Source organism: Myxocyprinus asiaticus, chromosome 31, assembly GCF_019703515.2.
Source record: "Myxocyprinus asiaticus isolate MX2 ecotype Aquarium Trade chromosome 31, UBuf_Myxa_2, whole genome shotgun sequence".
Classification (NCBI taxonomy): domain Eukaryota; kingdom Metazoa; phylum Chordata; class Actinopteri; order Cypriniformes; family Catostomidae; genus Myxocyprinus; species Myxocyprinus asiaticus.
Window position 1 is genome coordinate 18,981,862 of NC_059374.1, and position 17,367 is coordinate 18,999,228.

The window sequence follows — 17,367 nt, forward strand, 5'->3', positions numbered from 1 at the left end:
TCAATAATTTCAACTGAGGTACACAGTGTTTAGGGGTTGCAATCTGTTTTGGGTGATGTAGCATCTCAAACCACATTTTCTTACTAGCTTCATATGCTTAGTGCTCCCAGTTAGCTGCGCAGAGGCAGTTTTACTAATGAATGGAACTTCAAATTACACTATCTGTCAATGGCATGGCCATCTGTTGGTGTGGCAGAAATGGACAATCTTGCCAAAAAATAAAAAAGCTGCCAGTTTCCCACTCTTCTCATTTACAGCATCTAAAATTCAGTAGTCCTATTTATCTGCTCAGTGTTGGACCGTGTACTATAGTGTTGGATAATGTACTTCAATCCAGTGTTGGATAATGTACTTTAAATTATGAGAAGCTTGGTAAGCTTCCGTTTCAAAGTAGTCCAACAACAGTCAAAAAGGCATCCGTTTACAATCTGTATAATATAATATAACCAGTAACACTTTACAATAAGGTTGTATTTGTTAAGAAAGAGGACATTATTGTTCAGCTCGTTTAATTGTAAGGCTGTTTGCACAAAATAAACAATTTAGTAGCTTAGCTATTTTTAGTAAGTTACTACTCTGCACTACTGTTGGAATGTGAGTCCCATGGGAGAGCGCAGAGCCGAACCGCATGTGTGCAAGAATGACAAGGAGGGATGGAGATCTCAAGAGGGGTTGGGAATTGATCCGTTGCCTTCCCACAGAGATGAGCAGGGCCCCATGGGAGCCCTCATCCACTGACTGCTGAGTATCTGTGAGGGGCTGTGGAGTGATTCACCTCAGCAAATTACTTTGCAATTATAACATGCAGTTGAGAAAGACATGTCCCCAGAGGACTGAACTACTCAATTCCCCCCTAGATTTGATTCTGAAACTTCTGATGCCCCCGCCTTGACAGGGGGGTCACATATGGAACAGTAGAGCACAACAGTACCCACTTTTACAGCCACACTGGTTTTTGAAGTATTTTTTCCATTCATTTTTTTCCTTAAACGTCTTCATAAAAGAGTATCAAGCCATCAAATCAAGCAGCTCTGAGGTGTATCACAACATTGCAAACTTCGATTTGAAGCAAAAAAGTATTTGAAAATTGGACAAAAAGACAAAGTTTAATTTTATGTTTAAATGTAAGTTTATTGCTAGGCCCTTTTAACATATTCAGATATATATACATATATATAACTAGTTTGAGGGTGAATGGGGACCAACTTGATTGCGTCACTCGTCATGGAAGTGTGTGGTCGCTGCTGAGTTCATTTGCCACGATTCTCTGATTAGTGCATCGTTTCCCTGCAAGACCATGGGTATTTTAGTAGACACATTCCATTGAGGAACAAACTCTGAGCGCATGGTTGGTCTGTCTTTAAACTCCTGAGACCCAAGCATGACTGCTGTGTGCATTTTCCATTTCCCTTTTTGATTTGTATCTAGTAGCACCTAATAAACATGCAAAAAAAAAGAAAAAAAAAAGCAAATTGTTTCCCTAAAAATGTATGTCCTCATATGTGGACAGCGGGACTAAGTTGTGAAATTTTAAATAATACCAAGCTATAGAAAGTCAGATTTTTTTTTGTTTTTGGAATTGTTTATTATGTTTCCAGGAGTGTTGGCTATTCATGTTATTGAGACGTTACAGACATTACAGTTGATTTGCTGTAAAGCTGCTTTGGAAATGTGTATTGGGAAAAGCACAAATTGGGAAAAGCACAAATAAAAACTATACAAATAAAAATTGACTTGATTTGACTTATGTTACATGGTTTTTTCTACTTTGGCAACAAAATCTCAATGTTCTCAAATCTCAAAGTGATAGCCAGTGCTGAATTATTTTACCAGTCAGAAAGTAGCATAATTAATTAAAATTATATTTAATTATAAGTAATAATAATATTTAAAAAATAATTAAAAGTAATGGCCAGCATCATCCAACCACTGCCAACAAAATTCTGAATCTAAGTACTGATTATCATTGTCCCATGACTGCCAAACATGTTGAGTGGTCTAAACATCATCTGCAGCCTGAAACAGAACTTTTTATAGGAAGTTTGTATTGAATGCACTTGGCTTCATAGGAAAGCTATAGGATGCTCTCTTTCTCCCGATTTAGTGAATGACTTTACCTCCAGTACGCTGTTTTTCTGCACTGGTCTCAGAACAGCTTGAAATGCACCTCACTTTTATCCTAACTCCATATAAAGCCTCTGAAAGCAAAACATTTTTCTCTATGTGAAAACGCACATTAAATATAGTATTTATAATGAAAACCTAGTGCTATTGTCCACTATAACGTACATTGAAAGCGGGGAAATATCTATAAATATTTTTCTCCAAAACATGCTGGCCATAATTACTGGCACCCCTAGAAATTCTTTTGAGTAAAATATATCTGAAGTATATTCCTCATATTTTAATTTTTAATTTTAAACTTTTTTGGGTGACTAGGAACATAAAATTGTTCAGCCATGACTTCTTGTTTTACAGGGGTATAAATATGAGGTAACACACAGGCCAAATTCCCTTAATCATCAATCACAGTGGGTTAGACTAAAGAATATAGTTCTGATGCGTGGCAAAAGGTTGTTGAGCTTCACAAAATGGGAAGTGGCTATAAGAAAATAGCATTGAAAATGCCCATTTCCAACATAAGGGCAATAATTAACAAGTTCCAATCAACTGGAGATCTTAAGAATCGGCCTGGAAAAGGACGTGTGTCTATATTGTCTCCATGCACAGTGAGGAGGATGGTTCAAGTGGCCAAAGAATCTCCAAGGATCACAGCTGGAGAATTGCAGAAATTAGTTGGGTCTTGGGGTCAGAAAGTCTCAAAAAATATATCAGATATCACCTACATCACCACAAGTTGTTTGGGAGGGTTTCAAGAAAAAAAAGCCTCTGCTCTCATCCAGCAACAAACTCAAGCATCTTCAGTTTGCCAGACACTACTGGAACTTCAAATGCGACCGGGTTCTATGATCAGATGAAACAAAAAAAGAGCTTGCTGGCAGCAAACACCAGAGATGGGTTTGGCGCCCACAGAGATGAAAAAGTACCCAATGCCAACGGTTAAATGTGGTGCTGGATCTTTAATGTTTTGGGACTGTTTTTCTGCAAGAGATCCTGGACATCTTGTTCAGATACATGGCATCATGGACTCTATCAAACACCAACAGATAAAAAATAAAATCCTGGCTTCCTCTGCTTACAATGGGCCCTGGTTGGATCTTCTAGCATGACAATGGTCCAACACAAAAATGGTTTACTGACCACAAAATCAAGGTTCTGCCATGGTCATCCCAGTCCCCTGACCTGAACCCCATAGAAAACCTGTGGGGTGAACTGAAGAGGAGAGTCCACCAACATAGACCTCTGAATTTGAAGGATCTGTAGAGCTTCTGTATCCCTTGCCAGGTGTTCTCCAACCTCATTAGGCATTATAAGAGAAGACTCAGAGCTGTTATCTTGGCAAAGGCAAAAAGTATTGAATTAAAGGGTGCCAATAATTGTGGCCAATGCGTTTTGGAGAAAAATATTTAATAATGAGATATTTCCCCTGTTTCAGTTGTTATACTTCAATAAAAGGTTAGATTTGTGATTTTTTTTTTGTTTTTTATTTTTTATGAAAGATTAAAAGGATAAACAATGCAAATTTTTTTGTACAGCCTTCTTTGTTCATATTTACCAAGGGTGCCGATATTTTATCGTTAAACATCAATTCACTTATGGAGAAAATGTATGGGATTTTTATAATTTCACTTGACTTTTTAGCTCCTTTCCAGCTGTTTCCTTTGTTGTTTAAGATAGTTTGTACTTGGACACGTGCAATGAGACAAGCAGATTTATTTGGTTACATTTACTCTTTAGACTCTTCTATCCAAACCACAACTTTGCAGCAGTTAAGGAAGGGACACTGTTCATTATCCTGCTGATTACATAAGTGGATATGTACCAAGTTTATTTGATTTGAGTTAAAATTATTTTATGTGGGGAAAAGAAAGAAAAAAACAGAAAATTCTGTTATCATTCACTTACTCTCATGTTGTTTCAAACCCTTATGATTTTCTGCTTATGTGAAAAAACAAAAGGTCCGTCTTTTCAATATGTTGGCAGTTGAAAGCTTAAAGGACCCAAAAGTATTATAATGTAGTCCATGCGACTCATGCGTCATATTTTATTTGTATTGAAAATACAAAAAGATGTTTCATTAAAACATCTCCTTTTGTGCTCCATAAAGGTTTGGACCAACATAAGAGTGAATAATTTATGGACATTTTCATTTTTGGGTGAGCTACTCCTTTAAGTATTCCAGATGAGCCATCCAACAAGAACATATACCATATCCTTTTTTGTTCCTTTGACTTCTTTCCTCAAGTCTAGACTAGAAAGGACATCCCTTTTGAAAGAGTTATGCTAAGTCTTGAAACTTTAGGGCTAAAAGCAAAATGTCTCTCACACCTAAAACCGTTCTCCTGACCCCAGCCTCCAACAACCCAATCACACACAGACTCAAAAACACATCAGAAAGGTCTGTAACATATACTACACCTAAATTGATTTTGTGGCAATAAGGAGGTCTTGGAAAGAAAGACATAGTGAGAGAGAGGGAAAACAGCAGTCAGTGCCTATAGCTTGATTGTATCACCATGCTGAGCTTGGATCACAGTATACTGTACGTCTCATCAGTGCAGTGTGAAATGTAATCAGTGCTGCTCCCCACTATGACGCTCTACCCTCGTGTGGTGGTGAATTTTTTGCAGACACTGATGGAAATTGATTAAATGAATGGGATGGGAAAACAAGCAGAACTAAGCTGTGCCTACTCCCTTGTTCAGAACCAAAGCTTGAAAGTCTAGATTGGGTGTGATTGAAGTAGAAGGTATGCTTGAAGGTCTGGCTGTAGGCCTGCATCTCAACAAAGGCAACAACAAGTCTAACAATGAAACAAATATGTTAAATTGTGTCTTTTGTCTGAAATAGAGTTAGTAGTAGCCTAATCCAAATCATGTTATTTACTGTTATTTACTATTACTGTCGATTTTAACCCATCACAGGCCCTGGTTTCCAATGGTGCACTTGGTATGGCATCACTTGTGCGTGTCCATGAGTTCACAAGATTGTAGGGTGTCCAGTTTGTCATTTAAATGAATAGTTCACCCAAAAATTTTAAATTTGTAATTTCCTCACCCTCATGTTTTATTTTTTAAACCCGTATGACTGTTTTACGTGGAACACAAAATATTTTTTTAAATCTTTACTTGTCTTTTGACCATATAATTAAAGGGAAGAGTGACTCCACCAAACTACTAACCAAAAAAGTACCATAAAACAACAGTAAATGTCATTGATGCAACTCATGCACTATTTTCAAAGTCTTCTGAAGCCATATATTCACCGTGTGATGAACAGACCATAATTTAAGTCATTATTAACTTCAAATCAAATTATTGATCAACTCTAGTAAACCGTGCACAAATAAAATATAGCAACACGTCAGTAACATCAAACCTTATTGGTTCTTGTACCATGACGTCATGACGTTTAGTCGAGAGAGGTTTGATATTATTGACGTTGCCATATTTGATTTGTGTGTTGTTTACGGGAGTTGATCAGTGATTTGATTTGAGAGTGAATAGGCACTATTGATCATTAGTGCTCCCTTTGCGGCCATAATAGACCCTTGACAAGCCCATTTGTGAACTTCAAAGTGAACTATTACCCAATAATCTACAGACTCATCCCAATGTGAATTTGACGACAGTAGGTCGAAAGTTCTGCTGCTAAAATTGGTCTGTGCTTACCAAAATTCGAATCACTGCCCCCTCCCCCCAGTGGCCAAAGCTCAAAGTGTTGTTGAAAATATGGGCATGCACGAGCTCTAGTTTCCAGGTGAAATGTCTACAAGAGTGGCACCAAAAGCGAGTTGTATTTTTAGTTGTAAATTATGTAAGACATTCAACAGGAATGCATATTTTATTAACTTTACCACTTAACCTAACCCAACCCTAAACCTAACCATCAGTGGAGTAAAAATTAAATTTTAGGGTGAAAATGCAACCTCTGAATCGTGCTCACCATTTACGTGAACGTAATTACTTCCTGGTTAAGTATAAAGCCACAGTAAATTGTCTTTGAAAGTAAGACAGAAGTGTGCTCTGAAAGCAACTTGCATTGCCTGTTTCCTTTCACCATCTCATTTATGTCTTGGATTTCTATGGCAGAAATTTGCCCTGTTGCCAGTGTATATGCTTGTAAAACACCATCAAGCCTCATTAGTCAAAGAGAACACTTGTCAGGCTGCGAGGCCCATTCCAAGCCTCACCTGAGTGGCCATGTGTGAGAGTTATTCATCACAGAGCAAGCACTCTATCACCTGCTGTTTTTCCTACATCCTCTCTTTCTTGTGTGTCTGCAGTTCAAAGTGAATGGGGAGTGGTGGACATGGATTGACTACGAGTGCTTCCAGGAACTCATTCAGGAATATGAGGAGAGCGGAGGTACCAAGAACTTCTCAGCGATGGATTACATGGCTAAGACCCCAAGCTGGGCCATTTTTGGGGCAAGAGAGAGAGGGTTTGACCCTTCTGACACACGTTTCCAGCGAAAGAATAAGACCAAAGATATTTCAGGGTGCTGATGTTGAATAATTGTGCCTTGTCTCCTTTAAAGTCTGATTTTATGTTTTTATTATGTTAGCCAACTCTCAGTTTGCCTGGTGAGATTGGCTTGATTGGAGGTAAGACTGGATGGCAAACCTATGTAAATGCACCTTTGCTCTCATGTTCTTTATATGTAGATTCTTGTTAATGAACTCCAATTTTCATGCTGTTTTTATAAATGTTATTTTTTTTTTTTTTTTTTTTTTTTTTTTTTGTGGTCAGGGTAATAATTTCACTCTGAGATCCTGTTCAATATGACCTCTGAATCTAATAGCTCTGTTAAATGTACAGACTAGAGGACAAGACGAAATATCCCCTGGAGAACCAATGACCCTTTCTTACCTGTTCCCTGAATCCACCTTATAGGACTGTAATTATCGGCAGTGGTCAGTCTTTCACGGGTTCGTGGTAAAATTTAAGACCTAATTTACTCATACTACCTTAGGCCCTAGATTTAGAGAGCACAAGAGCCAAGAACTGCAAAGAAAAATATATGACTCTAGTTACCTACATTAATGAATATGTTGCCTCAAACTGTGATTTGTGTGTTCTTTTAGAGTTCTAGAGGGCAATTGAGTCAGATGAGGTTTTCAATAGAGTAGTTCTTACATGTATGTCCATGATACAGCAGAAAGCTATTTGGAATATTAACTGCCCTATAAAAATCTCATTAATAACCTCTAAATGTAAAACTGCAGTTCTTAAGTCTTTACTCTGCATTGTCCTCTACAAGCCATCGTAGGTATTTTTATACAGCTTTGACAGATTGCAATGAAGTCAAATGTCACTTGATAATTATTATTTTTTAATATTATAATCTTATAATTCTTTTTTTCCCCCCTTTTGAGAGATGTTATAATGTAATTGTAAACCTGCTGTTCCTTTATTGGACTGTGCGACGCAAAGGCATCTACAAAGTGCTTTTGTTTATTCATGTGCATAAAGGGGTGTAACATATTATTATTTTCATTTTTGTTGTATCTGCTTTTTCTTTGGTGTCTCAATAAAATCATCTTTATGAACTCCATTAAGAAAAGGGCATTTGAACATTTTTGTAACTGAATAAAATATGTTTGATGCTGGGTGAAATAGGTCATAGCCATTTCCTGAGCTCTGCTATGGAATAAAGCTGAAATCTTGGTCTTGAGTGAAGGATGAAGGGGTATAATATTAAGGCTAGAGCAGGCTCAGAGAGGTCCCTGCTTGCTTTCCTCTGTATAGAGTAAAGAGTCTTGATAACTCAAAAAGTAACTACCAACCGCATAACTACAGTGGCAAAAAAAAAAGTATAGACAAACACAGTGTGCTTAAGCTAACAACACACAAACAATTCTAATATTTCATTCTATTAAACATTCACAGTGCTGTGGAAAAAGTAAATGAACCCTTGGATTTAATAACTAGTCGATCCTCCTTTGGCAGCAGTAACCTCAACCAAGCGTTTCCGGTAGCTGCAGATTAGACCTGCACAACATTCAGAAGGAATTTTGGATCATTCTTCCTTACAGAACTGCTTCAGCTCAGCCATATTCTTAGGATGTCTGGTGTGAACGGCTCTCTTGAGGTCATTCCACAGCATCTCTATTGGGTTAAGTTCTGGGCTCTGACTGGGCCACTCCAAAAGGTGGATTTTCTTTGTTATTTTGAAGCCATTCTGTAGTAGATTTACTTCGATGTTTAGGGTCATTGTTCTGCTGCATCTGCCAACTTCTACTGAGCTTCAGCTGGCGCACACCCACCCTGACATTATCCTGTAGGATATCTTCATGAACTTGGAAGTAATTTTCCCTCGATGATGGCAAGCAGTACAGACCGCAAAGCAGCCCAAATCATGGTGCTTCCTTCATCGTACTTCACCACTGGGATGATGTTTTCATGTCGGTTTGCGGTGCCCTTTTTTTCACCATATGTAATGCTGCATGTTCTTCCCAAACAATTCAACCTTAGTTTCATCAGTCCACAAAACATTTTCCCAGTAGGATTTTGGATTGTAAAGGTGGCCTTTGGCAAACTTCAGGCACACAGCAATGTTTTTGTTGGAAAGCAGTGGCTTTCTTCGTGGTGTCATGCCATGGACACCATGCCTGTTTAATGTTTTCCGTATAATAGACTCATGAACATAGATGTTAACCAGTTCTTATGATTCCTTCAAGTCTTTAGCTGTCACTCTAGGGTTCTTTTTTACCTCATTGAGCATTCTGCGGTGTGCCCTTTGAGTCATATTGGCTGGACGGCCACTTCTATGCCACTTCCAGCTTTATGCAAAGTAACAATTCTTGATCGTAGATCTTTTAAGGCATGGTCCACATCAGCAGATACTTATTGTGAATAGCAAACTCAATTTTTTTTTGGTGCTTTTTAGAAGTCAAAGTAGCTCTAACCCACACCTACAATCTTGTTTCTTTATTTAGATGCCAGGTTTGCCAACTCCTGACTCTAATTAGCTTCGGTTGACGTCATTAGCCTAAGGGTTCAAATAATTTTTACAACCTACACTGTGAATGTTTGAATGATGTATACAATATGTATACAAGATCAATGCAGTTAGTTATCTGTTATTAGTTAAAACAGATTTTGTTTCTTCATTTTTGTAACTTAGATAAAGATCAAACCAGATTTTTCAGACAAATTTGTACATAAATGCAGGTAATTCCAAAGGGTTTACATACTTTTTCTTGCCACTACTATATATCAAGTGCAATCTTTGTTGCACCAAGTTTCACAGGTTTTAAATATGTCTGTTCAGCTCGCCTGCCTAAATTGTCCATGTCTAAACTATTATACAAAGCCATCTTTCTTACCTCAAAATACTATTATACCACTTTGATATGATTCATAACTGACAACAGCTGCAATCATAGTATTTAAATTAACTTGCCTCTGGATTTAGGAAAAGTGTCCACTGAGAGCTATTACAGCTAAAAGTTTGCCACAAATTTTGATCCAAGTGTTTTGTCTCCTAGTCGTTTAAACCCCATCAAAACAGAGAAATGTGTCACGCTCTTTGACAAGGCAGAAATGGTATTTATGTCATACCTCTGTGAAAAGGTTCCGCACAGATCAAGGCTAATGTGACACAACGTCTTCCTTGTGCATTTCATTTAATTTAATCACCCGAGGGAACCTGCCACCCAAAGTCTTTCTGTGGTCCATGTGGGCATTTTATTCTGAAGTTAATCTAGTTTTAACTGACCAGTTTGCTTTTGGAACAACACAAAACATTAATAAGTTGATTCTTAGATGTGTTTGACGTGTTTGATGCAAGAAGACTGGAAGTAATGCTGTGGCAGTGCTCTACACACTTTCACCCCTCAATTCAGGTTCACAGGGGTCTAGGTCTACTTCAGGAAGAAGGATATAGTTGACATTCTGTCAAATTATGTCAGATATTGCAAAACTTTCAACTCTAAACCTGAATAATCTTTGTGAAACAAATTATTTAGGTATTTTAGGCCTAAGGCTATGTTCGGAATAGCATACAGCTATACTACTCTTACTATTTCTGTCAAATACAGTGTGTACTATATTGTGTTAATAAATGGCAATTTGTTTTTTAGTATGTTTACAATACACATATGACATTTGCCAAAAATGTGTGATATACTGTACCAGAGACCACACAATGTGGAATACTTTATCCACAGTCTCCAATTTCCAGTGTGGTATGAGCCGCTATTTTTAAAATCTCATCCTAAGGATATTTGAACACTGCTGGAAAAACAGCTTAAACTAGCCTAAGATAGTTAGCTGGTCTTCCAGCTCAGCCATTTAGACTGGTCAGGTTTGCTGGTTTAGAAGGCTTTTGTCCGCTTGTCCGCTGGTCAGGCTGGGTGACCAGCTAAACCAGCTAAGGCCAGCAAACCTTGACAATGTAGCATGTTGCACAATGCGTACTGTTTCACATATTTTAATAATATTATTAGGATAAAATATACCGTATCCTCCCGACACCTGAGCGTGTGCATTTTCCATTCCCCTTTTTGATTTTTAACTAGTAGCTCCTTAAAAACATGCAAAAAATACCAAATAGATTACCTAGAAATGTATGTCCACATATGTGGACAGCAGGAATAAGTTGTGAAATTTTAAATAATACCAAACTATAGAAATGAATATATACATATTTTTTAATCAAATTGTTTATTATATTTTCAGGAGTGTTTGTTATTCATGTTTTTCAGACATTACAGACATAGCATCAGAAATTAGCTAAATTAATTCTGATTCAAAGTAATGGTCAGCGGGGGTACATGGACGCCATGCGAGGTTCAGACGTGTGAATGGCGTGCTCTGCGCGCTTTGCTAGTTTTGATACTGTTGATGTCATAAACCGGTGGGATTCAATGCACTCTGTTCCACAGCTGTTCTAGGAGGACAATGTGTCAAAGAATTTGGGGTCCTCTGGCTCTGGAGACATTAGAAGACACTTACGTGCTCATGCTGACACCTCCGAGCTACAACTTTTAGATGCATCCATTGATTCTCAATGTGATAATCCACAGTGAATATAGGATACAGTCCACGTATTGGTCATTGCCATTTCGTGATAAGTCAATTACATTTTTAAAATGGCATATCGGATGAAACTTGAGATTCTACTCTTTTGACTCAAATAAGTTTTAATGTAAAAACGTTATGAGGTTTCTTACCAGATGTAGTTTTGTTGCTGTTTCTCCCAAAGACAAACTCAGCTGAGATTGGTGCCATGTTGTTTTGTCATATGACTCGGTGCGTTGAAAGTTTAACCCTTTAGTGACAGCCTAGAATCACCTGAACTGGGATCAGTCAGTTTAAATGAAAGGAAATTATGCATAGCCTATAGCAAAGCCATAACATACTGTTCACGGATGTGGATGTGGGGTCTCAGGAGGGTATTCTATGCAGTAACAAGTAAACATTACAATAGTTTTCCATTCTGAACCTAAATCTAATTGAATGCCTCTAATTATTACAAAATTTTACAAAGGACAAAAACAGTTCATTTCTTTTCACTGTTTAGTAACAAACTGTTTTTTTGTGTGTGTGTGTGTTTTTTATGTGAATAAAATAGAATGCTTATTGAGGCCGAGAAAAAGAATCCTGAATGGATTGTGAAATTTGGACATTTGTAGTGAATGTTTTTTAATGTGCTTTACTTTAAACAAATGATAAGTTTATCACTGTGAATGTCCCAATTTCAGTTAGTAAAGGAGAGTGGGAAGGATGAGGGACAGACTGTACTGGAACAGAGCAAGTCTCCTGTCTCATTATCTCTTTGTCAGCTTCTGCTTCTATTTTCAAGGGACTGAAACCAAAAGTCCTGTGTTTTGAAAAAAATATATGTTAACAATAGGCTAATCCTTTCCATAAAGCGTAGAGGAAATAGCACTGAGCTGGCATCCTGTTTGGATGTGTTAACACAAGTAGGTGGGTTTACAACACTTTCACATCTCAAAGATTAAGTATAGATTAAGATCTATATTTTAGCATATTTCAAGAATTCACTCATCAAGTCCTCAAGAAGACATTGAACACAACCAGGAATTAATCACTTAGAGATTCACTGATGTTTGTTGAACCAGCTTGATCACACAAATCGACATGCTGTTTCTGAATGTTCATGTACAGTACCTGAAATCGAACCCATTCTGCTGAATTACTGACAAGTGCCAACCTTCACCAGACATTTTTCTAGCAAGCAGGTTTGGGGAGTAACGGAATACTTGTAAGAGGGTTACATAATAAGGATACAAAAACGTGTAAATGTAATCCATTATAGTTACATAAAAACACAATGTAATCAGATTACAGCTAATGAGTTAATAAATGGTGCCAGTTAGTCTACACACTAAGTGTATTACATGGCAGAATTAAACTTTGCAGTGTTTTTGAATCTGAGGTATATCCGGTCAGATTTTATTTAATATTAACCAAGACAATTCAGTGCTTTCTTATTGTGGTAATTGGGTTGTTACTGATTACATTTTTACTAAGTAGTCAGTATTTGTAACATATTGCATTTTAAAGGTAACACTCCCAACACTGCATGCAAGCATGTTTACCATTCACTGTTGTGTTACTGATGCACAAGCAATCTCCTTGACACGGGTTCTGGTCCCATAGAAACCAGGAAATAATCACGTTCACATAAACAATGGTGAGTGCAATTCAGAGGTTGCATTTTTTCTCTAAAATGACATTTTTTAGCTGGTTTAGAGAGGTTTTGGGCACTTTTTAATGGGTCAGTCTAGGTAGATCAGCTTAAACCTGCTAAAACCAGCTAAGACCAGTAAAAAATATTAGACTGTTTTCTTTTTTTTTTTTATAGCAGGGCTAACCCAAAGTGTTAAATTGTGGTAACTCATTCTGTATGTTTGTGGTACAGCCAAGAATAATGCATCAAATTGTGCAGGTTGTTGAGAAGAGAGGTGTGAAATTACTCTTTAAAGCGATTGCACTTAAAAATATTCGCCTGGCGATAATACAGGCTTCCATAGACTTAAGTGACCCGAGCCATATCTAAGAACCAGAATATCATAGAGACTTAGCGGTGGGCTCTTTTGACTTGGGCCAGTCAGCAACCACCTAACAACCACCCAGTACACACTAGCAACCGCATGGCAATGCCCTGGCAACCACTGCTCACAATTTCTTCAAAACAATTCAAAATCTCTTAGTTTTTCTAATCTTGTGTGTATTATGGAAAGATCAAAGCATCTATCCGCTGCATTGCTTTGACCAGAGTGGTAGGCGTCAATGGTATAATCAAAATTGGCATATAATGGTGTCACAGCAGTGCGTCAGGTTTAAGAGATAAAACTTGAAAGATGCATGCTGTTCAGCACACTCATAATCATTACAGACACTATGTGTAAAATCAACATCAGCCCAGAGACAATGTTACTAAAAATTCCCTTATTAACTGATGTCAGTTAACTGCCCAGCTGTAAGTAACACAGTTTGTTCTGGCATACTGATGTGCCTTTCTTTGCAGAGAGATTTGCATTTTAATTAAAAAATCTACTTAATATCTTAATGACTCACAATGAATCACAGTGTATCCCACATACTGCGGATAAACAATCTTAATGCCATAAACAAAATGCCAGGTGAATTCTAGAATGAGAACCTGGCTTCCATTACTGGGCAACGGGTTAACTGAGTGGCAATCTCTGGTCTTCCTGCTATTACAGGGGTTCTGACCAGTGAAAGGTGGCTAATATGTAGCCAGTCAGAATATGAAAGGTTACAAATGTTATCCAGTACATATCTGTACGTGCACACAGTAAAGGTTTTCTACAAAAACAAGACTAGCTCTCACTGTATTGAGTCACGTAACAGATTTAACAACAGCATACTCTAACAAAAAAGTACTATGGTACTACCATATTTCTTTGGATATTTGCCATGGTCATACCATGTTTTTTGGACCTTGGTAGTACCATGGTATTCTTCGAAGAACCTTGGAATGCGTGGTAGTAGCATGTTTAACTGGATATTTTCAATGGCATTCTTTGAAAAACCTTGGAGTACCATGGTAGTAGCATGTGTATTTGGACATGCACCATGGCAGTACCATCGTATTCTTTGAATAACTTTAGAGTGTTAATGTAATACATATGTTTATTTGGTTTGTAACATGGCAGTACCATGTGTTTCTGGACACTTATAGTAGTACCATGGTATTCTTTGAAGAACCTTAGAGTACCATGGTAATACCATGTTTATTTAGACAAGTACCATAGCAATACCATGCTTTTAAAAACACTTACTATATTAGTATCATGATATACTTTAAATAACTTTGGAGTACCATGGTAATACCATGTTTAGTTAAACACGTACCATGGCAATACCATGTTTTTTTTTTTTTTTCAAAAATTTTCCACTTCTCAATAAGTGATTGAACAGTACTGACTGGCATTTTCAAGGCTTTAGATATATTTTTATATCATTTTCCATCTTTCTAAAGTTCCATTACCTTGTTACGCAGGTCTTTTGACAGTCCTTTTCTGCTCCCCATGGCTCAGTATCTAGCCTGCTCAGTGCATCCACGTGAGAGCTAACAAACTCATTGACTATTTATACACAGACACTAATTGCAATTTAAAAAGCCACAGGTGTGGGAAATTAACCTTTAATTGCCATTTAAACCTGTGTGTGTCACTTTGTGTGTCTGTACCAAGGCCAAACATTCAAGGGTATGTAAACTTTTGATCAGGGCCATTTGGGTGATTTCTGTTACCATTATGATTTAAAAAGGAGCCAAACAACTATGTGATAATAAATGGCTTCATATGATCACTATCCTTAAATAAAAGTCATATTTTCAAAATCAATGTCAAAATGTCACAATTTCTGCCAGGGTATGCAAACTTTTGAGCACAACTGTAGTTAGTAACATTCAAATAGAGAAGCGTCATCTGCTTTGAGGAGTTTTCCTCTGCTTACTGGGGCTTGTCAGCAGGGGAACAATGTTTATTTTAGCCATCTGACAGGAAGAAGGGTCTCAAGATTAACTCAGTTTCGGGGAGGATTCTGGTAAGATGGCCTTGTTTTACCAAAAAGATACACTATATCTTTAACATGTGTTGACACCCACAGCAAGAGACTGGTCAGGCCTCAGTGAGCAGAGCTTTAGCCTTTAACCAGTGTGAAATAGAGAGCTTCAAGTCACACCTGTGTATCATTTATCATCTCTCCTGCACGACACATGCCATATTCCATCTCCTGTACTTCAGACTTCCCTCACTTGCAAACCTTTTTATCCATACTTTAATATGATTTCACTGCGAGCAGGCAGCATGTTCCACCTGGTTTCCTTTAATTTTGCAAGCTATTAGTTTTGCATCGTTCCCAGTGGTGGATTCATCTTTTGGACAGACATACAGTGGCACCAAAAAAGTATTTGGACACTTCAGTCACGCTTAATAAGCCTTTTGGGAGTCCTATGCAAAAACTTGTGTGGGCATTTTGTTGTAACTTGAAGATGTCAACATAACTAACCTCGGGCCATTGCTTCATGTCATCTAACTGGACGGTTACTGAAATTTAGCGAGTAGTATTCAGCTGTTCATGTGATTCTAAAATGGCAGTCCCCATGTGCGGACCCTCTCCACGTAGAATAAAACAGCTTTTATAAGGTTACATATGTATATATGCATATGTATGTATATACTTATGTATATATGAATAGAGTCTTCATTTTAATGTGAGTGGTCATGATTTCCTACATACAGGTATATTGCAAAATTACAATTAATTTCTTTATGACTGAGTATACCTTTAAATATTTTGCCATTTTACACATTTAACATGCTAAACATCACATTATTTGCTAAAAACATATTCAGTACAGTTCAGAAAATAAAAAACAGGCCTCTGTTATGAATCGTGCGACACTTCCGAATTCTGGAAAAGGGTGAATAGGGAGGCCCGGCAATGATAATATCAAAGCAAGTGGCATCTGTAAACAAAGGATGCTAGAATACAATGCAATGACTTCACTTTTCTGAGCCATTTTAGAGCAACTTTTAAGCAACTGGTGTCAAAGTCGTTATAAATGGATGAATGAAGTCGGTTCTATCCGAAAGACTCGCAGTCTTGTTAAAGTTGACGTGACATTTATTTAAAAAAAATTATAGTAAATCACAGAATATATTTTCTCTTTTGACGTAAGCCCTGTTTTATGGTCTGATGAGATTGCTACTCGAACTGTCAGATCCTGCTGGAGATAGGAGGCAGGAGGCGAGGAGCCTACTCCCGTGCAGGACGGGTCTTGACTGGTGTTGGTGAGGAGGTGGAGGTTGCCGTGTTGGCACACTGAAACAGCACAGTGGTAGATTGTAAGCAGGCTTTTACAGCAATGTCTGATGTATGATGGGCTAGGAGCTAACTAGATAATGATGTGATGATGTACAGTTGCGAGTCTCTGGCTAGAACTACGCCTAAGCTTACATTTCTCCTTAAGTGTACAAGTAGAATAACCACAGGTGTAGTTTATTACTTTAATTATCATAGATTCTCTTTGGCTTCATTAAATAAAAAAAGTACATCTTTAGTTTTATAATTTTATACCTAACAAACTTCGTATTCTGAAATGTTTCAATTGTGCTATTTTTCTTTCAAATAAACGCCACTTGCCACAAATTTGCCACTCATGAGATTGTGATTCGCACAAATGTTTGCCAGAAGTTTGCAGCTCTTTCACCATTAGTGGTGAACCTGCAGCAGGTTCTTTGGCTTTTTGGCTACAATGGACAATTTGCCGCAAGTTTGCAGCAAAGCTCATTTGCATGTGAAATTGATCAGTGGCGAATTTGCAGTAAGTTTGTGGTAACTTTTTCATGAACTTGTGATTTGTAAGAGATGACGGTATAAATTTGTAACAGGGTAAGGGATGGGCAAGGAAGAGGTGGGAACCAGATGAACAGTCAATGTAAAGTTTAATGATATAAATGAACTTAAAACAACATAAAACATAAAGGAACACAGACACACATGTAGGTGCGGCATCCCTCTCTATTTCGAACTGGTGTATCCGGCTCATCTTTATCCCCCTCCCGGCTGATTATCCTGATTCAGGGCCGGCTGTGTGTCCTCACGGCATGGCCCGGCCCCGCCCTCCTCCTCGTCACACTCCTCCATCGCACGACTCAGGTTGGGGAAACCCCCGGCATTCGAGGGGAGGGAAAGGGGAGAGGGAAAGAGTGAGACGGAGCTACAGAGAGAGAGAGAG

The 17,367-nt window shown here is 37.9% G+C and overlaps 1 protein-coding gene across 1 annotated transcript in view; it reads left to right on the forward strand.

Moving 5' to 3' along the window:
* Positions 1 to 7,701, forward strand: part of LOC127422338 (S-adenosyl-L-methionine-dependent tRNA 4-demethylwyosine synthase TYW1) — a 104,596-nt gene extending 96,895 nt beyond the window's left edge. The window contains exon 16 of the mRNA XM_051665790.1: positions 6,407 to 7,701. Coding sequence (XP_051521750.1) covers positions 6,407 to 6,628 — 222 coding nt within the window. The 3' untranslated portion in view covers positions 6,629 to 7,701. The remainder of the gene's footprint in view (positions 1 to 6,406) is intronic.
* The last annotated feature ends 9,666 nt before the right edge of the window (positions 7,702 to 17,367 follow it).